Genomic DNA, 27,084 nt, shown 5'->3' on the forward strand with positions numbered 1-27,084 from the left:
CACTATTTCCATTCAAGTATAAGCAAAAGAAGGGAAGGTGTTGGACTCGGAGGGTTTACATTTTCTATTTTTACTCCAGTCTAAGAAAAAGTAGGGACAGTTTTGGACTTTGAAGGATCTAGATTTACTATTTCCACTTCAGTCTAAACAGCTGTAAGGAAAGTGTTTGACTTTGGAGGGGTAATACTGTTCCCACTCTAGTTTAAGCAACAGTAAGGAAGTGTTGGACTTTGAAGGGTCTACATTTACAGTAGACAAATTGTTGCACTTCGTAAGCAACAATAGGGCAGGTGTTGGACTATAGAGGAGTGAGATTTACAATTCCAAATCCAACAGTTGGAAAAGTATAGAGCACCAGTCCATTTACATCAAGCCAACCCATAATTATTATTTATTTACAGAAATAAATACAAAACAGTAAAAATATATATATATTTAAAAACTAAAATGGAAATAGTTTAAAAGTTAAAAAATAAAAAGCTAGATAAGGAAATAAAAGTCAAACACATAGAAATAATGCATAACTTTCAATACAAACAACTTCGCTCCATCATACCCAAAAAAATATGAAATAAAGAAAACACAATAAAATATATTAACATGAAATTGATACTTAAATAAAACAATATCTAAGAAAACAATAATACTTTCAAATATTTCTGGCTGGCTCAGAAGCGGTCGCTCCCCTGGCATTGGTATCGTAGAGGTGACTCTGCTTGTGCTCTAAATTGGTGACTGTACTCGGCTTAGATCGTAGCGCTTCACTGCTCCAGGCTGCCCACTCTGCATACTGTGATTAAATTGCTCACAGCGCTGACTCTGCTTGTAATTTAAATTTGGTGACTGTACTCGGCTAAGATCGTAGCGCTTCACTGCTCCAGGCTGCCCACTCTGCATACTGTGATTAAATTGCTCACAGCGCTGACTCTGCTTGTAATTTAAATTTGGTGACTGTACTCGGCTAAGATCGTAGCGCTTCACTGCTCCAGGCTGCCCACTCTGCATATTGCGATCTGGAATCAAATCGCTCGTAGCGCTGACTGCTAAGCTAGCATTGTGTACATTAGTATAGCCCTGCTTGTGTTGTTTTTGTCCTCGCTTCCTGCTGCCACCATTTTGTTGTTCTGCCTCACAGCCCCTCTCTCCACCCCGCTCCCGCCTCCCAGCTGACCCCACCTCGTCCCTCCCCCTCCACTATCCACATATGACAGATGCATTTGCGGGCAGCGGATGCGCCCGATACGTGCCGAAGGTGCGCCAAAGGTAAGCCCGTCTACGCCCGTCCGTGCCTGGACCGCGCCCAGCGCCAGACCCCCTGGCCCCCGCCGTACCCAGGCCACTAGATTCACATATGATGCCGCAACTCTCCTCGCCCTCAACCCCGGACGCACACCACAATGCTGAGAAGCCACTCCAGGACGTACCCACGGCCCATTCGCCTGCCACTCCTGCAAGTTCACCTGCTTCAGGACCCACGCCAAATCCACTTCCTCCAAACACAGCTCCGACTCTAACCACCTGAAGTGCACCCTGCTGAACACCCGCTCGGTCCACAGACACGCAACTGAACTCTGGGACCTACTCGACACTGCGTCACCGGACATCGCCTTCCTTACAGAAACATGGATGAACACATCATCAGCACCCGACATCGCCATAGCCATACCGGACGCCTACAAGATAATCCGAAAAGACCGCACCAATCAAACAGGAGGAGGCATCGCCATCATCCATAGGAACACCATCAAAATCACGACCAGCTCCGACGATAATCTTGCAACCGCCGAACATCTCCACTTCCAGATCCACACCGACCCTAGGACCACACTTAGAGGCACCCTCATCTACAGGCCTCCAGGAACCCGCACTCATTTCAGCGATGACATCACTGACTTCGTCAGCCCACATGCCCTCGCCTCCGAGAACTACATTCTTTTAGGAGACCTCAACTTCCACCTTGAAAACAAACACGACAGCAACACCAACTCCCTTCTGGACAACCTGGCCAATCTCAGACTCAAACAACTTGTTGACACCCCCACCCATGTAGCCGGACACACGCTCGACCCTATCTTCACCTCCAGCAAGCACATTTCCTTCGATCGCACCACAGCTCTCCATTAAACGGACCACAGCCGTGTTCACTTCAGCTACAAAACCACCTTGACCCACAACCGCCCACAACCTATTCCTCGGAGAAACTGGAACAAAATCACCTCCGAGCAACTCCTCACATCACTCAACCAAAACCCTCCCACCCTCTCATTGAACCCAAACCAAGCGGCCACCAAACTCAAGCAATGGATCACCCACAGTGCTGACGAATTAGCACCCCTGAAAAAGCACCAGATCAAATGAGGCAGCAAAAAGGCTCCCTGGTTCAATGATGACCTTAAAAAATCCAAGAAGCTATGCCGCACCATAGAGAAAACATGGAGAAAAAACCCATCCACCGACAACATGGCCACCCTCAAGGCAGCCACCCGCAAACACCACCAACTGATTCGATCCACCAAGAAATCAGCATTTAAGGATCGTCTCGACAACAACGCCCACAACAGCAAGGAACTTTTCAACATCTTCAAAGAACTCACCAACCCCACCGCAGCATCTAACGACATCACTCCCTCCCAAGACCTCTGCGATGCGTTATCCTCCTTCTTCTACAACAAAATTGCCGACATTCACAACAGCTTCGAGAACACTCCCAGCGAACAACCCTCCCCACCCCCCTCAGATCTTACACCGCCAACTAACAACCTCAGCGCCTTGAACCCATTCACCACTGAAGACACCATCCGCCTAATGAACTCAACCCACTCTGGCTCGCCAACCGACCCCTGCCCCCACCACATCTTCAACAAAGCCGACTCCATCATCGTACCCCATCTCCGTGATGTCATCAACTGCTCGTTCAACTCTGCCACCTTCCCAGAAAGCTGGAAACACGCTGAACTCAGCGCCCTCTTGAAGAAACCCACAGCAGACCCCTCTGAACTTAAAAACTACCGACCCATATCCCTCCTCCCTTTCCCAGTCATTGAGAAAGCCGTCAACAGCCAGCTCGCCGCCTTCCTTGAATCCAACAACTCCCTCGATCCCTCTCAATCCGGATTTCGAGCAAAACACAGCACCGAAACCGCCCTCATTGCAGCGAAAGACGACATCCGAACACTACTGGATAAAGGAGAAACAGCGGCCCTCATTCTACTCGACCTCTCTGCCGCTTTTGACACAGTCTGCCACAGCACCCTTATACAACGCCTCAGCAACATCGACATACAAGGAAAAGCCTTGGACTGGATCATCTCATTCCTCGCCGGGAGAACTCAAAGAGTCTGACTTCCCCCATTCAACTCAGAGACCACTGAAGTCATCTGTGGTGTACCACAAGGATCATCACTCAGTCCCACCCTCTTCAACGTTTACATGAGCCCACTTGCATCCATCGCGCGCCAACACAACCTTAACATCATGTCTTATGCCGACGACACCCAGTTAATCCTTTCCCTCACCAAAGACCCTAACACCGCCAAAACCAATCTTCACGAAGTCATGAAAGAAGTAGCCGAATGGATGAAACATAGCCGCCTAAAACTCAACTCAGACAAAACGGAGGTGCTCATCCTAGGATCTTCCCCCTCTGCCTGGGATGACTCTTGGTGGCCTTCCGCTCTGGGCACAGCACCCACACCCACAGACCACGCACGTAACCTCGGCTTCATCCTAGACTCCTCTCTCTCGATGTCCAGACAAGTCAACGCAGTCTCATCCTCCTGCTTCAACGTACTTCGTATTCTCAAAAAGATCTTCCGCTGGATCCCCCTCGAGACAAGAAAGACTGTCACCCACGCACTGGTCACGAGTCGACTGGATTATGGTAACACACTATACGCTGGAATCACAGCAAAATTACAGAAAAAACTCCAATGCATCCAAAACGCATCAGCGAGACTCATATTGGACATCCCTCGCCAAGATCACATCACCGGACACCTAAAAGACCTCCACTGGCTTCCCGTCAACAAGAGAATTACCTTCCGTCTTCTCACCCACGCACACAAAGCCCTCTACAATCTAGGACCCGAATGCCTCAACACTCGACTGTCCTTCTACACACCCACCTGCCAACTAAGATCGTCCAATCAAGCCCTCGCCGCAGTCCCGCGCATCTGAAAATCCACCATGGGGGCAGATCCTTCTCCTTCCTGGCGGCCAAGACCTGGAACTCACTCCCCACTCACCTCCGCCTTACTCAAAACCACATCTCCTTCAGAAAAGAACTTAAAACCTGGCTATTCGACAAAAAATGAACCCCCTTCCCCAAGCGCCTTGAGACCCTCTAGGTGAGTAGTGCGCTATATAAATCCCCGAACTTGAACTTGAACTTATGAATGTTTTTTTCACCCTATTCACCTACAAACCAATCACCCATAATTAAAATCTTAAAAAAGAAAAAAGTAAAGTATACTTAATTAATTTGATTGTAATACACTCAGTTAATAAATGAACATATTTATTAACCAAATAAATAAATAAACGACATTAACAAAACGATGAAGAATACAAAAACATATTCCCATTGATTTAACTACCCACCCCATTCCCCTAATGACCCAGGAACCTGCTACTAATATTTGAATTACTAATTAAGCTTCCACAAAACCCCAAAATTATACCTAAATTAAAAAAAAAGTAATGAGTTAATACATCTACATAATTAAACACCATTGAAACATTTAAATTCAAATAAAAAAATGACTTTGATGAAAAAAACCAACAATTGGCAAATAGTTTATTAATTTAAATTCAAAAAGTACAATTATGGACACTTAAACCGTTTGCGGATATTGCAAACGTCATGGCCATCTGAAAATGGAGTGAGAGTGGTTGTGATGTCTTGGGTGACTTATACCTAGGTGGAAAATTTATTACGAGTGATGATGCAGTGGATTCCTTTGGGTCATTGCCAATTCCTAGTACAATAAAATCTTATCCACAGCACGGGAGATATGGCCCGGCTTCTCAGATGAACTCACCCCCTCCGAGATACTGAACAGGTTATTGGATATGGTCTGTGGCTGGCAGCTCACAACACACCTATACAAGGCTCTCTAAGAAGACTCCATGGAGGTCACACTGAGAGCAAACTCCAGATGAGAGGAGGGGCTGGGGAAAGAACTCAAAGCGCGAAAATGGTGTGGATCCACACAGAGACACATGCAGTGAGTTCAAACACTTGTATTAAACGTATTCAATATAACTTTGTACTCGAGTTGTATGTCATCCTGCATGTCATTTACCCTGCCCAATCGGATAGATGCCCGCGGTGTTCAGTGTCCAAGGCAGACTTCAATCATGTGGTGTGGAAATGTTCGCTTGTAGAGCCCTTCTGGAGGGAGGTGATACAAACGTTGTGGGTTGCCACTGGTTGGGACATCAAACTTACCCCCCGACAGTACTGCTGGGCCTACTCCCCTCTCCTGCACAAATGCAACGAAGCTGTACGTTTCTGGTATTGGGTCTGGTACTGGCTAGAAGGCGGTTAGCCATTAAATGGTTGAATACCCAACCACCCATACATAAAGGCTGCCTGCTTGACATGTCAGTTTTGGCAGTGGCTGAAAAGGTCCGAATGAAGCATGTGAGACCCGATGAACGATTGGAGGATAATTTGGCTGAGTGGAGGCATATTCTCTTTAATCTACGTGGAGATGAGTCTCAAACAGTTTTGTCACTGGGAGATTCATAAGAGGTGGTGCACTAATACGCTTGTCATCTTGAACAGTCTATAAGTGTGTGGCCCTATGAATGAACATGACAATGGCGCCTTACGGACTTCGCATGGCCTATTCCTCAGATTCGATGTAACCCTACCACAACTGCATTACTGTTTACTGTTACGTCAAATACTGTGCATCTGTATGCTACCTGAGGTACCTGGGGGCGGGGGTATCTTGGATTATTTACATTGTACATTGTTATCCTATCTAGGTGCATCTCTTGTGAGGTGTTGTGCAATTAATCACTGTAAATTGCACTATATTGGAAATCTAATGAGAATGTTTTTGGAAAAAAAGTTCAATTATACACTATTCATTTTTTTGGGTCAAATAAAATAATAATTCTAACACCTAAAATAAAAAATAATAGCTAATATATAATAACTTAATAAGAAAATATGTACACCACTATCTTAAAGTAAACAATATTTAGTGAAACAATATTCTGTAAAGTGATATTAAATACAAATAAAATGATATTCTTAAATATGATACTCTACTGCCCAAAGTTTTTGTATTCACAATATTCTTTACACATTATTCATGTCACGTGATATTTAGGGAACAATAATGATGTCATATATCTGTTACACAGATTCAGGTGTAAACTTCAGGCTTTTATGGCAACAGTCCCAAGAATCAAAAGGACAAGGTCGGGTGGAAGGATATTTGCCTACAATGCCGCCAAGATCTGGAACTCCCTCCCTCCTCACCTGAGATCCAACCCTAACCTCTCCTCCTTCCGCAAACAACTAAAAACACCTGTTCAATTCTTTTCAATAAAACTCAGTTCTCCTTCCTTTTTTCTTGGTCTGCAACCTCACTCATCCTAACCAACAGGTTCCTCTAGCGCTTGGACGCCTCAGGGCAGCAATTCGCGCTGTTATAAATCCACTTTCATTCATTCATTCATTCAACTATAAGTTGCACTCACCATCTATTGGGAGGGAACTACTTGTCCTGCACTTGTCTAAACAGCTAAAATTATAAATAAAATATCTGAAAAGAGAGCTGGGAGAAAGACAAACTCATCCCAACTCAATAATGGCAAGCAGGCAGGAGGGAGCAAACCAAAGGTACTCCAAGCAATAGACTATAAAAAAGTTCACAAGGAGGACAGGCCAGATGATAACTCATCCAAAAAGCAGCCATTAAAACAAACACTTCCCAGACACCATTCTGCCAGTTCAGCCTATGTTATTGCTATTGCTGGTGACCTAGAAATGATGCTTCTAATGTCTAAGCTATTTGAGGGTCAAGAGTGTGGTGCCATGACCTTGGGTGGGAAAGAAGACTATCAACTCTAACCCGGAGACATCAATGCTGACATGACACCCACCAGAGCCAGCATTGTGATGATCACCGTCCGGTCCTTCCAGATAGCTGCCCAGGACCCTGACTGTAACATAAGCCAACTGTACACAGTGTGGGTTTTGGGGGAGTTAAGTTGGCTTGTTGGCTTGTACTTGCTGCTGCACCTGACGGTGCTTAACATGATGTGATCTGATGTGAGTACATCGACACCTGTACCACAAGCTTCACCTGCTACATGTCATCAAATAACAAACCTGTTTGCATGTAGGTCAGTAGCCTAAGACAGCCAGCCAGAGGCATAACAACTTTTTCCACAATGTCAGCATTGTTGTTTGTCAATTTTCTTGAGGAATAGCAACTTTATTATCACTCTGTTTGGTATTTCTGAAGAAAAGGTAGTCAGGAGATAACCTCGTCAACTGAGTCTGAACATGGGTGCAGAATGGGAGTAGGTATTCACTTGACCAAGAGTCTACTCTCATGCCATTACTGTGAAGGAAGTGCCCCGTTTATGGTCACCCGTGTCACTGACGACCACCTAACCTCTCAGCCATCCATACCAAATGAAGAGTCGGTCAGACAGTAGAGAATACAAACCAATATGTGTTTATTCAAATACACTCAAGCAGAGCCTGGTCTGTCCAGCCTCTTAGGAGTGCTGCAGAGAGGGGCTGACATCAGCAAACATGGAAATACATTATGCGCAATTCACAACCAATGAAGGCACACCCATAATGGAATATTCCGAACAGACGCAGATAAAACAAAGAAGAACAGAAGGATTGGTTTCAATTGTGAGGCCGGGCACACACTATCTCCAATCCAAGGCCACTCTGTCCGTGCCTGCCACTAGACTAGCGGGAGAAGGAGTCTATCTAGTGGGAAAGGTATGCGCTAATAAGAACAGTGTTCATTGGCAAAGCAAGGCCAAACCTTGGAGAAATGTGACTTTTCACAACCCGTTTTCTCTAAAAGACAAGAAGCAGTTTCGAGCTTGGTTCAAGATGGCGACTAAATATAAAATAGTGCCACGAATGCTAACTTACATAGAACAATGTACAGGCCAAATAACGAAAACATTTTCATTCCAACACATGCCCATGTCAAGGTGTTTGCTGCACTTCACTTCCTGGCACTGGTTGATTCCAGAGGACTAGAGGGACCATTTCTGCAATCTCATAGGCAAACCAATACTGGTGCATGCCTCAGGTATTGATATTTATTAACATTTGAGTGCAGCAGTACATCACAGGCCAGTCACAGCTGGAAGTCAATACGTGACATGCCCTTTCCTCCACATGCTTGGAGCATGTGACTACAACCCTGTCCCTTCAAACACCCCAAATGGGCACACCACTATTGCATTTGATACGACTGGAAAATAAAGCAAAGTCCAAGCTGCCTTCCTTGCCAGTTGCTGCTTCATATCTATGTGCGTTGCCTTTACTTTCGTGATACAATACAAGATAGTTTCATTGTCCATGAGTCTAGTCCATAGATTTTGTTTCTTAAGATTTATGTTAAAAGGTGGCTGCTATGTGAGTGCATCAAACACACTCAGTGACTGCATTTTCGTTGGAGGTGGAACATAACAGTGGGTGCTACATCACACAGCACTCTCCTCTACGTGACCCACAATGGTAGTTTGTTAATGAATACATTAGTGAAATGTGAATAAATGTGACTGGAGAGCAATTGTAATACACATATCCATGACTTTCTGTACAGCTAATGGTGCACATGAACTCCATCCCTATCCACTCAAATCCTTCAGATGTCCATCCACTGTGCATTAACAGACCATTGGAGTCATATATAATACATACAGCATCCTCAAGTTCCAGTGCAGAGCTTTTGCTTGCATGGGGGTGGGGTGGGTGCTACTATACTTCCCTGTGAAGTAGTGTGCAAGCTCATCCTTGCCTGTTGCACAAGACCATCTGACATACACCTACACAGTCCCCAGAACTCCAGTTTTATCCATGTCTGTACGCTTTTACAATGCCTAAAGGCCAAGGCCAACCAACGTGTGGATTCAAAGTTGAGCTGCTTGTGTGGTTGTTGCATCACAGTGATAGTACAATGTTATGTCAAGGATTAAATGTGGTTTCTTTCTCTGTCCATACATAACATTCTGAGATACCACTGTTGAATGCACTCTGATGCAGTAGCTACACATGGCCGTGAACACCCACAACTAATACTTGCATGTGACACAGTATAACATGCTTCATGTTGTACCTAGATACGTGTCATGAATACCAGTAAAATGCTTTTTCATCCACATTTGTTGAGTGCGGAACAATTCATCTATTGCATATATAGATACACTTATTTGCATTTAAATTTGTGCTAGGCAAACATGTAAAACAAGTGGCAGATGCAGACAATTCCTCTGTATGGCAGTCATTGGGACCCCTCAATGAATTGTGGGCCATCCTATCACTCTGTCCAATTCTGGCACAGCTATCTACCCTTTTCATATCCTACCCTGCATATGCATACATGGCATTTGTGAAATAATCAGGCAGTACCCAGAAGTAAGTGAAGCAGATATGCAAAAATCAACATTTTTTGAGTCAATCACCAAACTTAACAACATCCATCTCCATCCTTCTGGTAAATCTTCAGTCACTGCCCAAAAAGGCTGAAGAGAGGCCCTCAACTTTGTCCAGCAGGAAGTTGACATTGTTGGGGAGAGAGAGTGCTCGAAAGATTCCCCTAATAAGTGGGGTGCAGAGAGTGGAGCTAGCCTGAATACATCGAGGTGATCTTGCAAGACATAGCTGGGAATTCCACTGCAGTGGGGATGGAATAAGAACAGCCAGGTACACACAGATGCTCTGGGAGGATCTCTATGGCTGGTCCAGGATCAAGACCCTGGACATCCTGGTAAGGTCACCTTGACACTAAACAAAATCCCAAATCCTGGATCAGCCCACTTCAGCACCGGATCCTGTAAAGGCCTGGCAGAACCACCATAGCCAGCTGAATCCACCTTAGTAGCATCGTGGCACTGAGAACATTTCTTCCATTAAAGAGTATACCAATTTACATGTCATAAATTGTAATGCCCATCCGATCCCCCTTCCACTTCCAAATAGGTGATTCCTCTCTCGTCTCAGGCAGACATTTTGAGAGATTCTTAAAGAATATACGTTTTTGTACTTACCATGTACCATCTTCACCTCAAAGCCCCAAATTCCATGCCCACACTCCTACCACCTCTTGATTTTTTTATACAACTTCCTTGCCCTGTGCAGTGCTGTGTGCTACTGTGATGACAGTCAGCAAAAAAGTGGGTTCCCTTCCTGAATTGCATATTTACCTCTTCTTGTGGATGGAGCATTATCCTTTAGATCTTTTCCCCCCTGAGCTGTGAATGAGAAGGAGCGAGACACTCACTGATCCTTTGATTTGGGGTAGGGGGAGAATGTGAACAAAATCATACTAACGTACACATTGTGGTATGACATTAGTGAAGAGACAGTGACTACATTTCCAACTTCAATCTGATGAGAAAGACACCAATGACCTTCAGGGAAGATACAAGAAATGTAAATTTCTAGATGCTGAGCTGACAACGTTGGAATTCTTAATTAGAGCTAACAGTCATGAAAGTGAAGTTAAAAATGTCTAAAGAGCATGCCCTTGACAGAGCGCTATGTTATCCTGAAATTTGTAGGGGTGCATCATAATCACCGTTAGTCCGCACCCATATGTATCCTGTTTTGAACTAAGCATTTAATCATTAGAAAATGTGGATTTAATAATGAATAATGTATGCGTATGTTAGAAAATTAGTTTGAAAATTAGTTTGTTAGTAGAAGAGTGTTAACGACATTTAAATATAACTGCTTATTGCGAGTGTTCCATGACTCATTCTGTATAATGTAATAAATTAGATTTAAACGTGCGCTATAAAGTCTGCTCGTGTAGACATAATTGTGCTTTAAAGTTAAGAAATGTAGCAGTAATAATTGCAACATTATTAATTGTGTAGGTTTGTTAGGTAAAGGCCTGAAATGAGAATTCACGTTTGTCATGGAAGGCCTGTGCGTGGTTTCTTATGTTAGCAGAATCGAGAAGGCCTGAAATATATTTTCCTTGAGACATGTTACAAAGTTGCAGCGGAATTTGATAATTGGAAGCTCGCTGGAGAACCAAGGACCCTAGGACAACTCAAGCGTTCTTGGACGAAGAGCAAGTTGTGGAAAATCACCTGCCGAAGATGTCCATCCAGAGGAGGTGTTTCGGGCCGTGTTTTGAGTTGTTCGTTTTGTATTAGGGGCAGTGCCCCGGAGAGAGAGAGGCAGACAAGGCAGATAGGGCTGATGAGAGCAGAGAGCTGTTAGGATGGTAAGAGAAGGGATCAATTCTTAGGCTGAAGACTTACTTAGTCTCTTACTCTTTCCAAAGTGAATGTACTTCTTAGGAAGTCTTCACAAGCTGACACCTATTTCTCGAATTTGTCTGAAGGATGCTATGTAGGGATGTCACCTTATCGCTAGAGTAAGGGCAGAATTAACCTATTCATTTTCCTTTTTCTGTAAACTGATGAAGACCAATTCGGATATTGGAGCAGTTGTTGCTTGTTTAATCTTTTTGGAGTTGATTATCCTTTTCACGTTTCACCGAATTAGATTGGTCCGTAGAATGAATTTTGTTTTAATGCCCATGTACTTTTCAATCTCATTATGAGGTGCTTGTATGTTCAATCATTTTTGGCTTTGTAATAATACCCTTAAATTGTACGTTGGAGTTCAGTGATCTTTCCCGAGACTAAATTGACAAGTCTTATAGATGAAGGTGATTGTATTGGTTTTCTCCCATTTACACTTCTTAGCAGATAAAAAGGTCCAGTTGACTGAAGATCCTTATAAATGGTAAGATCTGATAAAATGAGATAAGGATCTGACATAATCACCCTGTACGACAATGGTTAACATGGACAAAATAAATTATGTCAGCTCTCACAGAAATGTGAAAAGTGCATGTGCGCAGTCACTCATGGTCTCGGATGAGTAAAGGAGAAGACTATCAACTTGTGCATTTGTTGCCTTTGTGTGGACATGTATTCACTGTAAATGTTTTCTACTAAGGGTGTTTGATTAGGCCCTGTGTCTTGTGACAGGCTCTATGCTGTTGCCATTGTACATTTTACAAGGAGTGTGATGTGTTGCCAGCAGTGAATATTTGCCTTTTCTAACTGGGCTGACAATGGTGGTCTCTACAGCTTGTATGCTAAGCAGCTAAGAATACATGTTGGAGAGGATATGTTGGTCCAGAGGTTGAGACAAAACCATGATTCGTGTTCCCCACGAGATATAGGATGCTTCCTCTGATCCCACCATTTTTTAGCTTGTAATGGATATCGCCCCAGATAATTTCACCATATAGGTGATGTCTTGCCACAACGCCTGCTTCACCACTACCCTCAGGATATGTGGAGGCACATCATCAAGGTTGTAATAGTGGTCAGCTACAAAGCTTCACCACAAGCTCTGCCTCTGTCTCAGTGAAGTTCCTCTTCCTTTTGAGTGGGATGGGCAGCATCAGTTCTTGTTCACACAGCACTCTGGCTCTAATGCGATGCGCAGCAGAAAAGGAAGAGGGTATGGCTTTGAGTGTTAAATATATTTAAGTGCTACTGTTTGCAATTGTTTTTTGATGTGCATTTGAATGTGGCCAGGTGTGTCTGGTTACCTATTTTCACCCATTTAGAATGATACACAGCATTAATGTATGCTGTATATGGCTCCCCCTATGCATATTTAGCAGGGACATGGATGTATAGGTTTTATTTTTAGTTGTACGTCTATACTACCTCTTGTGTGTATCAAGCAATGAGACAGAGGGGTGATAGGTATTCTAGACTTTTTTAGAAGCACAGGGTTCGTTCGTTTTTTAGACCCACTGGCTACAAGGACTCAGTGAATGAGCCAGCCTGAATCAGGAGGAAAGTTAAACTTCAATAACCCCAAATCTACTTTAGCATACTTGAGCGAGATGTTTTTCAGTTAATGATCAATCAATAAGACACACAAGTTTTGTTAGTGGAACCATAAGACCTCTTTCTTTAAAGAATTACACACTAAAGATCACTAGAACATGAGGGATACATTTTAAATAATTATTTAAAATCAGAATCCTGTCTAGTACACACAGAATGATTTGTAACCACAATAAAGACAAAGACAATGGTAGCTGTAACGTTTACTAAAAGGAACCACTCCAACAACTATGCTTTGATAAATTTATAGCAATCCTACCCTAAATTTTGCTAATTGAAGTGCTAATCTAATTTTAGCCAGGCGAGTGAAAGCTAAGTGCCTTCCATCATGATAGCCTTCGGTGAGAACCGGAGATATGATTATTTACGGCCTGCTACAGTGTCATCTGGTGTGAAGATTTCTCTCTAGCCTGCACTCTCTGTGCTCAGTTTTTATAACCTTATTTCATTGTTGTTAAAAACTCTTACTGTAAACAATCAACAGAAAGTGGTCTTAAGTGCTTGTCAGGACAAGTCTGGGTTCTTTTGAATACCTACAATTGACAAGAAGCATAGTTGACATCCTTCTGGAAAATCTTCGAAATCAATAAAAAGCTAATGCAATACACAGCAGTCAGCAATTAGATTAAATGCTGCAACTATATTCTCCTAAGCATGGTTATAACATTGTAGAACATAATAATATAAAGTCAATATGCGTCATAATAATCACACATATTCCTTTTTGATTAATTGACTAGCACATGCAACTCAAGCAAGGAAACACCCACAATAGAAAAGATGTAATATTCATAACAAAGGCTTAAGACTACTGATGTTGGGTGATCAATTGAAAGACTTCGGGTACTTAAAGCATGTGTCTGGAACTGTTGCAAATGTCTCCAATGTAATCCTGTTCCCCACAATGTTTAAGAGGCGCACTGGTTTCCTGGGGATACCACTCTGCCTAATTTGTAACCAGGCCATAGATGGAGTGTGACTTGATACTGACCTTCACATACCCTTGAACTTCCAGGAGTAAGTTTCATCTGGGCATAGAAGGACATTTTATAAAGCAGGCCTCAGTCTGATACCGTAGCCAGGCATATAAGGCAGGTGTAAAAAAAAAACTTTTTCTTTCAAACGCTGACAATTCTTGGCTGGAGGGCAGTATTTAGGGAAGGATTCTAAAAATGATGAGTCCTCAGAACCAAGGCAAAGACCATGAAACCGATTTCCATGGTCTGGAAGCTAATCCTAATGGTTGAATGTAAAAATAATATGTATTTTATCTTTATATTTTTCTAACTTTCTTCATGGTGTTTCATTTTCTATCTTGACAGATCGTTTCTGTTTTATTGACATACACAATCGGCATTGTCAGTAGCATATTCTGTGGTCATCTTGGAAAAGTGGAGCTGGATGCCGTCACGCTTGCCAATGCTGTACGTATAATGTACATGGTTTTATCAATAAATACATCAATACTAATAATCCTGAGAATATTACCATTAAATGTTAGTGTTATTTTTGAATTATTTAGCATACTAAATCCGAATAAAAGATGCAGCTCTTTTCTGAACTGCCGCCCATTGTATTGTTTTCTAAATATAAGGGGGTATTTTGCTTTTATTTCATAGGGCCTGCAGATGCGCAGCCCGTGTGACTTCAATGTATGGTGTACAGGGTTCTGTGGGGCTTCACTTTACTGTGTACCCTCTGATGGCTGTGAGGTCTTTTGAGGATGTCTCTAAAGGCATTTCTAGCTTCTTATGGGTGTACATTTTTCAATGTGCGTGCAGTATTTAGTAGTGTGTGTGATAAAGTTATTTCTCTTTTACAAGAAAAAGAAGGGACGTGACATCAATTTATTAAGTGTTGCCTTTTGCATTCCTAAGGACTTCCCAGGAATTCCTATCTTTCGGAATCCTCACTATAACTACAGAGTGGCGGATACTGCTGCTCTGTAATTATCCATACTAATATAATAAAGAGAGAGCCCAAACCTTTGAGGCGGGTAATCTCAGGAACCACAGCACCAATTACAACACCCAATACAGCGTTGGAAAGGGCAGTTGCAGCAGAAGACATAGTCTATGCAGACGCCCACCATATACATTTAAAAGGTAAAAGAACCGTGCCAGCAAAGTAGTCCCTTGTGGGCGTGCCTGCGTTGTGCTGTGGGTGTGTGTTGTGGGCGTGACAAACACTGGGGGCGTGTGGTACATTCCGCCCTTCATGCCATATCTCATATCGCGTGCTAAGCCCACCCTGCTCCCTTTAAATACCCCTGCACTCCATTATCATAACCCACCCTTACTCCTTAAAATGCCCAAACACCCTTAGACACTAACCCATCTTAACCCTATAAATATACCCTGTACCCCAAAACCCAAACCTATCACTAAACCCTAAAAATACCCCTGTACTCCAAAACCCAAACCTAGCCCTGAACCCTATAAATACCCCTGTACCCCAAAACCCAAACCTAGCCCTGAACCCTTAAAATACCCCTGTACCCCAAAACCCATACCTATCCCTAAGCCCTAAAACTACCCCTGTACCCCATAACCCAAAACTATTTCCGAACCCTTAAAATACCCAAACACCCCAAAACATAGACCTCAGTACCCCAAAACATATACCCATACTTACCTTATCCAATTATTTTAAAATAAAACATGCTTTTACCATTCATGCATTTACAACGAATTTTGTTGTAAATGTTTGTGTGGTAAAAGCATATAAAATGTAATGCCATGCGTTATAATGGCATTGCGGAGTCATGGTTCTTTCGTAATGAAAGTATGGGAAGTGATGGTATGCGGAAAGAAAGTTGCGGAATAATAGTTGTTTACCCCTCCCCGGTAAGTACATTGGTGGCACGGGGGCCCACATCTCCAGCAACATACTCATATTTTTTCACCACCCATTTGAAAAATGATCAGGTCTCTCTCATTGATGGCCAGCACCGACATAAGCTTTTAGACACACCTCCCGCCACAAGTTCTAGAATTGCGAACTTTAGAGCTGGGGAGCTATGTTTGAATCTTGGCTTCAGCTCAACATCCTGTGATTCCAGCCAAATCGCTTTGTCTCCCTGTGCCTACCACAAATGAATGTGTTCTTCTGTAAGGTAAATCGTGCTCATGCCATGTTGTCGAGTTCGCGTTATTTAATATTGCAAGGAAAAATAAAGTAGGGAAACTCGAGTTCACACCCTACTGAACGTGCACTCTTAAGTGCATCAGCAGTGCACTTGGATTCGGAGCATTTCACAGGCCTGTCACAGATAAGAAATGCTATCCAAACGAAATCCTACAAAACAATATACTACTGGCCGGCAGCAATTCATACCCGGACAATGTCGGGACGGGCTGCTAGTATATATATATATATATATATATATATATATTTATATATATTGCACTCGAACTTTTCACGGCTCAGAGAAAAGATACAGCACTCAAGGAGGGTTGTGAGTCATGGAAGGGTTTATTGTGGGGGGAAAACGCACAGATGCGTTTCGGCGTAAGCCTTCGTCAGTGTATCAATCGTGACTCAGAGACAGCATGTTAATAAACTTTCTTAACAATCATTGACAACAACATAGGACTGAACCCTCAGACATCAATATGGACGCCATCTTGGAATGATGTTGTTTCTCACATTCATCTATATACGAATAGCGGTTTAACATGTGCTAAGATTGTTCGTATGTATGTAGAGAGGGTATACTAAGTATATTGGTGTTCATAATGAATTTGATAGAAATAAAGCCGTGGACCGGCTAATGTCCTATGTACAAGTTGTATCATCATGATTAAAGTGTTTTGTATATACTGAAAAGATAATAAATAAACACTGCAGTTCATCAAAGAATGATAACATCATCACAATTCATCGAGATCAATCGACTTAAATCAAAATACGGAATGTACGGAAATATATTATTGTTAAATTTGGTAACATCCATAAAATCTATGCATTCTTTCTGTACAGTTAGAAAAGTCCTATTTCCTCGATTTCCTCAATAAGGGTTGTTTTCAAGTTATTGTACACCAAGTTCAATTCAAATCACAGCAACCAGGTTTTTCAATGGTGTACTTCTAGCCCTACCTTAACTGCATAGATGGTGGATGAATGTAGGGTAGATTGCAATGAAAACCAAAAATACAGAACAACAGGGCTGAATGAAGTTCATAAAGGGCAGCAGAATGAAGGATTATTAAATTAAAACAGAGAGTCAAGAGAGAAAATCACTATCTCTATTCTATCTGTATGTTTATATATGACCGTGGAGATTCCCATCCTATTCCTTTCCCAAGTATGACTCTCAGACTACAGATGATACAAGTCAAAGAATGGCATGCTGATGGAGGTCCCCCTGTTCTAACTCTAAAGGAGGCTAATTCCACAGGGTATACTAATAGTATGGTGTTACTTCCCTAGATGGAATGCCATTTCTTCTCCACTATTGAGTCCTCCTGGATGTTTGGTGGAAAGCTCAATAATGTACCATGATTCTAACCTGCGCAGTCTCCTCAAGCGTTCACCTCCTCTAGCATTGGGTGGGACAATATCCAACCCAAAGAATTGGAGTTTATTGCAATCTTTCCCATGTTCTTCATCCAAATGCCGTGCAACCGGGTATGCGGGATCCGCTTTTTCGATTGCATGTAGATGTTCCAATATTCTCAGTTTGAGTTCCTTGATTGTACTGCCAATGTAGCGGAAGCCACACGGGCAGAGCAGACAGTACACTACAAACTGAGAAGTGCAGGTTATGAATTTCTTGATGGGAAGTGTTCTCGCTGTGTCGGGTATGGTATACGAAAGCACTCTTCTGCTGCCGACACAGGCTTTACACCGCCCGCAAGGGAAGAAACCTTTCATCTGTTTTTAGGTGTTGGTTTTAGGTATGGGTTTCTCTAAGTGACTGGAGACCAGTATATCGCCCAATGATCTTGCTCTACTAAAAGTTAGTAAAGGATGGGCAGGTAAATCCTCCTTATGTATGCTGTCCGTTTGTAATATATGCCAGTTCTTGTTAAGCATTGCTCTCACCTGATGAATAGGGGGTGATCAATCGGAACTTCCCTTCGTTGGCAGCACCATTTTTGACTCGACCAACACCTTGATTTCTAGTGGTCAATAGTGTTGCCCTCTGAATCCCTCTAACCTTCTTCAATGTTTTGTTGAGGAGTTTCTCACCATAGCCTCTGACAGAAAAGCGCACTAAACATTCCGAGGCAGCCGCCTCAAAATCTGAATCCCTGGAGCAATTTCTTCAGAGCCTTAGGAATTCTCCGTGAGGAATGCTCTTTATAAGCTGGGGAGGATGGCTACTGCTGGCAAAGAGTGTAGAATTGCCAGCAGTTTCTTTTCTATAGGGGGCAGTATGCAGCTGGTCCCCCTCGACAAACATCTTCAGATCCAAGTAGTCCGCTGCCACCAGACTAATTGAGCCTGAGAAATGGAGATTTAGGTCATTGGTGTTAAGTACCTTGAGGTATTCTTCAGCTGTGTCTGTCTCACCATTCCAGACGATGAATAGAATGTCGATGTAACGATGCCAGCATACTACCTCCCCTGTATCTTGTCCAACTGTGCAGCTCCTGGGCACCTGCTCCTCCCACCTGCCTACGAACAAGTTTGCGTAGCTGGGAGCGAAGCAGGTGCCCATCACCGTACCAGACCTTTGGATATATAGCTGGTCCTCAAAAAGAAAGATATTGTGTGTTAGACAAAATTCTGTGAATTCAACAATCATTTCATTGTGTTTAGCAAATCTCATCTGGCGCTGTTCTAAAGAATGTCTGATTGCCTCCAGGCCATGCCCATGTTCTATGCAAGTGTATAAGCTGGTAATGTCCAGCACCATCAACAGATATCGTGGGCTCCATTCTAGTTCCTGTATTTTGAATAAAAAGTCTTTGGTGTCCTGTATATACGATTCCAGTTTTACCACCAGAGGGAACAGAATATTGTCCATGAAACGTGACATGTTCTCCGTCAAGCTGCCAATGGATGAGATTATAGGGCGGCCTGGGGGACAGTCAATATTTTTATGTAGCTTAGGGAGGTGATAGAAGGTGGGTATCATCGGGTTATTGCTCCTTAGGAAGAGATGCTCGTCTTTCCCCAGCATCTGAAGACTGTACCACTTCTGGATTAGTGTCTCATATTCTGTGATACTTTGTTGGTATATAGCAGTTTACATTTCTTGTAAAAATTTTCATCTGCAAGTTGCCTCTGTGCTTCTTTTTTATATTGCTACCCATTATGACCACATTCCCCCCTTTGTCGGAGGGCTTGATCACAAGGGTTTTATCGTTCGTCAGGTTTGTCAACGCCAATCGCTGGCGATCAGTGATATTGTGCTTTGCAGCTGAGTGGTCCGCTTTCCTGTATTGCATGAGATCGTTCTTCATGGCTTCAGTAAAAACATCCACAGCGTCCGGGGTAATTGTGGCACAAAAGTTGAGGTAGGTTTAAACGCGCTCTCGTCCCTCTCTTGTCCAATTCCTTGTAGGATTGTTCGTTGTGCTATATTCAGATGACTGATGTCATGATCCTGTTCTGATTGCAAATCCTCAAGGGCCTCAATTGCTGGCAGATCTCTGCTGCTGAGGGTGTCTGTTGCCGTCACCCCATGCCCTTATTGTTATGTTCTTTCAAGTGAGGACGTAGTTTGAAGTGTTTGTGGAGTTTAAGCTTCCTGGTAAAGCGGAACAGGTCTGTTCTAGTTTGCGTGTACTCCAGATCGTTGGTGGGGCAGAATGTGAGGCCCAGGCTTAGTACTTCCGTTTCCGCATCGGTCAATTCCCTTTCAGTCAAATTAATCACTGTTAAATTGGCCGAGGGTTTAGGGTCATCATCGCCGCTCATTATTGTTTTTTGTCCGTATTGCGGTTGGACCAGCGGGAGGTTCTTGCACTTCCTCTGCCTCCTCTTCCCGCCGCCTGCCCGCCTCGTCCTCCTTGTCCTCCTGATCCCCCTGTGGTTGCATCTGCATCCAGCGGTTTGTTCTTCCCGTCGCGCAGCCAGGACTTTCTGATGACCTCGAATTCCTCCTGAAAAGGGGTTCTTTTGGGTCGAGCATGTTGAGTAATGTGGGCAGCGTTTTGTTTTTCTGAGCCACCTGGTGTAGGTTGTTCGTCCCCGGATTCGTTTTCGGTGACATCAGACTCCGAGGTAATAGTCTCTGTCTCTGGTGTAATGCTGGTACCATAGCTAGCCCCGGTTCCCTTTTGAAGAGCCTTGCGTGGAGCATCATACTTTTTAGCGCAGGTAAGTACCCAGCCCGTCAAGTAGTCATTGGCATCACGCTCGTATTTTTCTTGTTTGCGCAGACATATCTTCTGCTCATATTTAGTGATCCTTGCCTTCATTTGATCCCTCATCTGGGATATCAATGCTTTTTGACCCTGGTCCATCTCCTTCTCCAGCTCTTCATCTACTTGCTTGATTTCACCCATCGCCTTCTCCCTGTCACTCCAGGCGTATTTGACTAAAATCTTGAGGGTGCCTTCACAGTACGATGCTGGGTGCTCGAACCAATCTGTCAGGAGTTGAGGATCTGGGTGTTAATAAGATGGTACAGTGTGGACCCTTAAGCCTCTTGGAACTCTCTACTCCTCCACATAGTTTGTTAAACTCGTAGCTTCCCACCACTTGCGCACTTCACGTTCATGGAGCCTCACCAGCTTTGTGAACATTTCCTTCAGCTTGTTGTTCTGTGGTGTTATTGTTGGTGTAGTTACTGTTTCAGAGGGCGTAGTACGCCGTTTGAACATATCCTTGGCTGCAGTGTTTCGTTCAGTGTCCGAAAACATGCTGTTCCTTTAAAAGTGTTGCACTGTTATCCCTTCGACTCACAGTGCGGTTCCCCTGCTTCCGAGTACTCGTCCCCCTCCTTTGCCGGCCTATCGCTATCGCCCGCTGTCTTTTACATAAATGTGTAAACATGGAGGCTCATCGGATAAGACGTCTCCCGTCAGGGGCCCCAGATAACTCCAGCGCTCTCCTTGCAGTGTAGTCCTAATCCGGAAGAGTTGGATCTCTGCCTCAGCGGTCGCGATGGTGCACAGCGTGGCTCCTGTCGGAAAATGCTCGTCTCCCACGTAAAGCTGCTCACTCTCGAACGGGTGCTGCTAACGGCTCGTGGGACGCCGTATTACATTGCGCTCGAACTTTTCACGGCTCAGAGAAAAGATACAACACTCAAGGAGGGTAATGAGTCATGGAAGGGTTTATTGTGAGGGAAAAACGCACAGACGCGTTTCGGCGTAAGCCTTCGTCAGTGTATCAATCGTGACTCAGAGACAGCATGTTAATAAAGTTTCTTAACAATCATTGACAACAGCATAGGACTGAACCCTCAGACATCAATATGGACGCCATCTTGGAATGATGTTGTTTCTCACAATCATCTATATACGAATAGCGGTTTAACATGTGCTAAGATTGTTCGTATGTATGCAGAGAGGGTATACTAAGTATATTGGTGTTTATAATGAATTTGACAGATAATATATATATATCCACTCCACTTCCCAAGTGCTTCGCTGCACAAACCAGGGTCACAGACACGAAAATAGTTGTAACTGAGGATGTGTCCTTGCTCACTGACAAACAAACAGGCAGTAAGGCATATATTTAAAAACTCACATTTGGCGCCAAAACAGTTACGTCACTGTTGTGCATAGACACTGAAAACATACTGCATGTCAAATTTCAAACATAATGTTTTGTCCCTTTCCTTTCCATTATAATACCTCTACACATCTTCATTTTAATAATGCTTCATTTGAAACCACAAGCAGGCCATAGTTTCGTATTTGTACATGTACACATACATTTATAATATATTTTTAATGTGCGTACTGCGGAATCATATTTAAAGCGTGGCGCTGTAAAAGTCGTGTATCGGAAAAAAAATGCAAATCACTAATTCATAATAGGTACCTATTCAACCATGTCACATTACAGACAGCCTACCGTCTAGATACCTTAAATTCAATCGATGTCATCAATCAATGTCAGTGTGGTTATGCAGTATTATTAGCACTACGTATAGATGTAAGCTTATGGTTAGCCGTGATTGTAAAAAAAGAGAAGAGGTTGTGCAACTGATTACATATGCTTAGTGTGGTGTAGAAAAGGGATATTGGGAATGCACACAATGCAGTGTTGACATGACAATATATATATATATATATATATATATATATATATATATATATATATATATATATATATATATATATATATACATATATATATATATACATATATATATATATATATATAATATTATATATTTGTAAGTACTTCCGGAAGTTAGGAAGGAAGTTGTCAAGTAAGTGAACCAAATCCAAATGTAACTTGAGACTCAAGCGAAAGGTGTGTACAATATGGTGTTGTAAACGTGATTGTATTATTTTCTGAGTTTGGACAAAGGATGCTTTTCTACTCACTGGAACAGGAGTTTGTGTGTGTGAGAGATCGAACTGTGACTGACATGTATTGCAATGTAAACCTAATCCATATTGCGTTGACTGAATATTTGCAGGTTGTTTCTGTGACTGGTGTTTCTGTGGGAACTGGATTTTCTTCTGCTTGTGACACGCTGATTTCACAGGTAATTAATGGAATACCCCAGGCATTACCTCCTCTTTTTTCACTGCACTCTTCTAAGTCTCAGGTTGTCTGTGAGGGTTGTCAATATATTCTGCAAACAATTTCATAACTTCTTCCTCATCCGCAACTTACGTTTATACTAATACAGCACATCTCAGACAGCAAGTTGCATGAAGAGAGAGCATAAAATATTTTTCAGCAAGGCCGGGCTTCGACCCCAAAACAATGATTCGTAATAGCCCCAGATTGTTGGATCTGCAGAAGCTTCCTAATTAGAACAGAATTTGATATAAGGTCTTAGATCTAATTTATTCATCCATACATAAATCTGGACTGTGCAGCATGCAGAAGCTGTTTAAGATCTTTTCCCTCCTTAAGTCGTTGGGATCTTCTAATTCTTACCTTTTACTCCCCTCTAAACCTCATCTAACTCGTAGAGTAGGAGGACAATCTGCCATAGTTCTGGGAGCGAAGCTTATGGAACTACTTCCATTTGTACTGCGAGCCTCATCAGATTATTTGGGATTTTTGAAAGATCTTAAAACCTGGTTCCTTTCAGCTCCTTAATGATTTGTAATCTCTGTGTTACTACTGAGAGCCGCTTAGCTCCTACAATTCATTCTGTGAGCATTAGTGCTCTTTTTAAACCCATTACATTATATTACAGAGCGAATTATGGTAGGGAGGGAGAGTAATCCTCTGAATTTCACAACATACCTTTCCAGATATAATGGGAAAAGTCTCATAGTAAGTTCTTAAGCTGGATGTAAAGATTTATTCCAATACTTACATCTTCCACAGTATACAGAGGCTCTCAAGCAGTACAATGGGTGTATGCCACTAAGCTGTCAGCTAATATAACTCCTTTACCAACATTGTTCCCTGGGTCTGCACCATAAAAGTGATGCAAATCATCTCATGGTATAGAATTGAATATCAGGAAGACAATGTATATATTTTCAGAATTCATAAGCCAATGTTTTTAGAAAAATGACAACATTTCCAAAATATATTTAAAGCTGATATATGAGTGACAACTCATGCTTCATTAGGGAGACTTATTACTTATAGTTTGACCTGATTGCCAGGGATTGCAGCTGTGACTGTTATGTTTTATGTACAGAGAAGCTTTCCACATTGACAAAGCATTTTTAGGTCGAGCTAGATAGCGCATCTGTCTCTTCGATACCTGCTGTAATCAGTCTGTGTGCATCAAGTCCATCCCCTATTTTGCAATTGCTTTTTATTAATCTATGTCAGTGTTCTTTAAAAATCCTTGCTTGCTAGTGGTCAGTCCTGCCTCTTTGTCGCTCCTTTCTCTCTTCTGTTTCTCCCACAGAGCAGGAGCTTAGTAGTGTCTCATTCCACTATGGTTCTTTATCTGTTCTCTAGGGGACTCTTTTTTTTTTGGGTTTCCTGCTCTGTTACTGTTTGTCTGTGTTCAGCTTCAGTACCCTAACTTCTTCTATTTAAATATAGCATTGTTACTCCCACCCATCTTAAAACCGCAGTTGTGTTACTGCTGCCTCCCCTCCCCAGCCTTTCCTGGGTTGTTTGTTAATAATTGTCAACTTTATCTATCAGCACTGCGCCCCTTTCAGGAGCTGGTTACGTTTTTATTGTGTATTTCCTGGCTCCTCAGTCTCACTTTCTTTGCCCCTCCTCCCTCCTCCCAATCAGTCAGCAGGCTCCAGCCTGACCTGCCGCACAGCAGAGCATGGGAGCCCGACAAATTGTCAGAGCAGGGAGCACTGCTCTATGTGCCTGCCCCTCAAAGCTATCCAGGCCTGCACTTGCTAACATGCATTCTTTTTTTTTTAAGTTCAAGAAAATTTTATTAATCATGAAATAAGGTAACAGTACATAATAAAGCAAGAGAAATGAAGGAGAGAAGGGGGGGATGGGGAACAAAGAAAGAAACTGTATCATGGGCAATAAGAATAAAAATTAAGAAGTACAATAATTATGCATCAAAAACAGGAGCAAATAAGGACAAAGCAGATAATAATGCAGAGAAATACAGGAAATGAAGAGGGTATCAGGGGGGTTTAGGAACCTACTGCTGAGCAAGCCACGGACAAAAAGAACGGGTTACACAATTACCCAAATACATAGTAACAGGGAGCCACAGGTCTGCACGCTTGGTTGCCAATTGGGCAGGAAAAACAAAAGCAGTATCAAGTCTATGGTTATGGCAAACATTATACCACCATGCTTTAAAAGAAATGGCAGAGAAGTTCTTCCAATTGATAGTAATCTGTTGGACTGCAACAGCCAGGAGCAAATCAACAATACGAACATGTAATTCAGTCTTCTCCCAACAGGGAGAGAGGCTCCCTAGAAATATATGTGTGTGAGAAAAGGGAATATACGTATGGAAAATCACGCTAATTTGTGCCCAAACCTGCAACCAAAAATCATGCACATGTTTACAAAGAAAGAGCATATGAAACAGAGTAGCGTGAGTGGAGGAGCAGGACCAGCAAACGTCAGAGACAGTGGAGAACCTTTTGTTAAGGGTGAAAGGCGTATGGAGCAACCTGTTGTAGATGAAAAATAAGGATTGCGTCAAGGACGCTGCTCTAGACGTTTTACGAACCTTTGTCCATATCTTGTCCCACAAGGATATTGGCCAAGATTCAGCAAGGTCCTGTTCCCACTGCTCCTCAACTTTAGACTTAGGTCTAACAGATGCGTGAGCATGAAGATGCTTGTAAATAATGGAAGCTTTAGGAGTGGTATGCAAGAGAGAATGAAGTCGGAGGGCATGGTCAGGGGAAGTAGAAGAAGGCGATGCCTGTATGAGCCGTGTGTAGACCTCCATTACAGCTGTTTTAAGAAGAAGGTATTTGGGGGCAAAGGAGGAGGGCAAATCAAAGGAGGAACAAAGAGTGTGGAAAGGTAGAAAGGTAGAATGTGAGAACAACTGCGAAATCCAGAGCAACCCTCTGGCCCTCCAGGATTTCCAGTAAAAGGGTTTGTCATGGATTAAAAGATATTTGTTATGCCAAATAGTGGATGAGAGGAATCCAGCTACAGTCATAGGGGAAGGAGGGTTGGAGGATAAAAGGAGCTTGACAGTGAACTTATGAATAGTAGTAGGAATCAAGGAGGGCTTACGTGAGAAGGAAATATATTCAGCAAAGGAGAATGGGGAAAGGAGAAGACGATCAAGTTTAATCCACAAAGGGCAGGGTAAGGCGGGATCTTGGAGCCAGAAGGAAGCTTGACGTAGCAAAAATGCTTTTTGATACGCTAAAAAGTCCGGAAAATTGACTCCACCTTCAAGAGCGAGGCGTATTAGTCTGACAAGGGACATTCTTGGTTTCTTATTATGCCATAAGAAAGAGGAAAGGATCGAATTAATCTTTTTAAAGAATTTGGCTGGGATAGAAACAGGGATATTGGAAATTGTGTAAAGAATTATAGGAGATAACATCATCTTGATGGTGTCAAGGCGACCCCACCAAGACAAATATAGGGGATGCCATCTAGCTGTAAGGTTGGATATTTTCTGAGAGCACAACATGCATTCTTTTATTGTGGCTTGAGGAAATGGGACTTGGTCATTGCGTTGCTCTATTACCACTCTCTGTGGCACAAACCAATGCACACTGGGGCTTATCGCAATACATGGCGATGGAGGCCTGTGAACGCAGCACATACTTTACAAAGACAGAATCATCAAAGACGCCTATTTTACTGCTGTGTCCTCTACAGTGACTCCGGCACCCAGGGCTTAATTTTTATTATTTCCAGTGTCTTGTGAGTGATTTCACTTTGGCAGTGGTGGCCATGCCCCGTTTTTTCTACATGGCTCGGCTCGCTATATTCAACGTTTGAATTCAGTAGTTTGTAATTACTTTGTGTGCTGGTGGTTTACCTTCCTAGTGCAGGTATCTGCTTAGGTTTCACCCTCGGCCTCCTGCTTCCGGTACCGAACGCTCAACTTCTGTTATGCATCTGCAACTTTTGCCAGCTCCGCAGGCATTGCTTGATCCGAGTCCTCTGGGACTCAAGAGCTACCCCTCCCAACCTGTCTGGACTTGGGAACACGCTGCAGCAATAGTGTTATCATTGCAATGCTCATCTACCTATGAACCCTGCACCGAAAAGGGGCTACCAGCGGCAATGGCACCCATATGCCTATTGAGCACATTATTTTTGTTTATCACTAACATGTCTTGCCATGAATTCACTTTAACAATGCGCCCTGTATTCCCTTTAACAATGCGCCCTGAATTCATTTCAGGCCGTGTGCCTAGTCGGATAATTTTTTCCCCTTAGACAAAGGATCAGCGGGCCACGCCCCAGTTCCTTTCGGCCTCTCATCACAGCAGGTTGCACTTT

General features: G+C 42.9%; 1 protein-coding gene across 1 annotated transcript in view; it reads left to right on the top strand.

Annotated features, from left to right (window-relative positions):
• Positions 1 to 27,084, top strand: part of LOC147730243 (multidrug and toxin extrusion protein 1-like) — a 574,971-nt gene that overhangs the window by 69,088 nt on the left and 478,799 nt on the right. Inside the window, exons 3-4 of the mRNA XM_086955004.1 lie at positions 14,433 to 14,534; positions 22,667 to 22,735. Coding sequence (XP_086811130.1) covers positions 14,433 to 14,534; positions 22,667 to 22,735 — 171 coding nt within the window. The remainder of the gene's footprint in view (positions 1 to 14,432; positions 14,535 to 22,666; positions 22,736 to 27,084) is intronic.

Source organism: Lissotriton vulgaris, chromosome 2_1, assembly GCF_964263255.1.
Source record: "Lissotriton vulgaris chromosome 2_1, aLisVul1.2, whole genome shotgun sequence".
In the NCBI taxonomy this organism is placed as follows: domain Eukaryota; kingdom Metazoa; phylum Chordata; class Amphibia; order Caudata; family Salamandridae; genus Lissotriton; species Lissotriton vulgaris.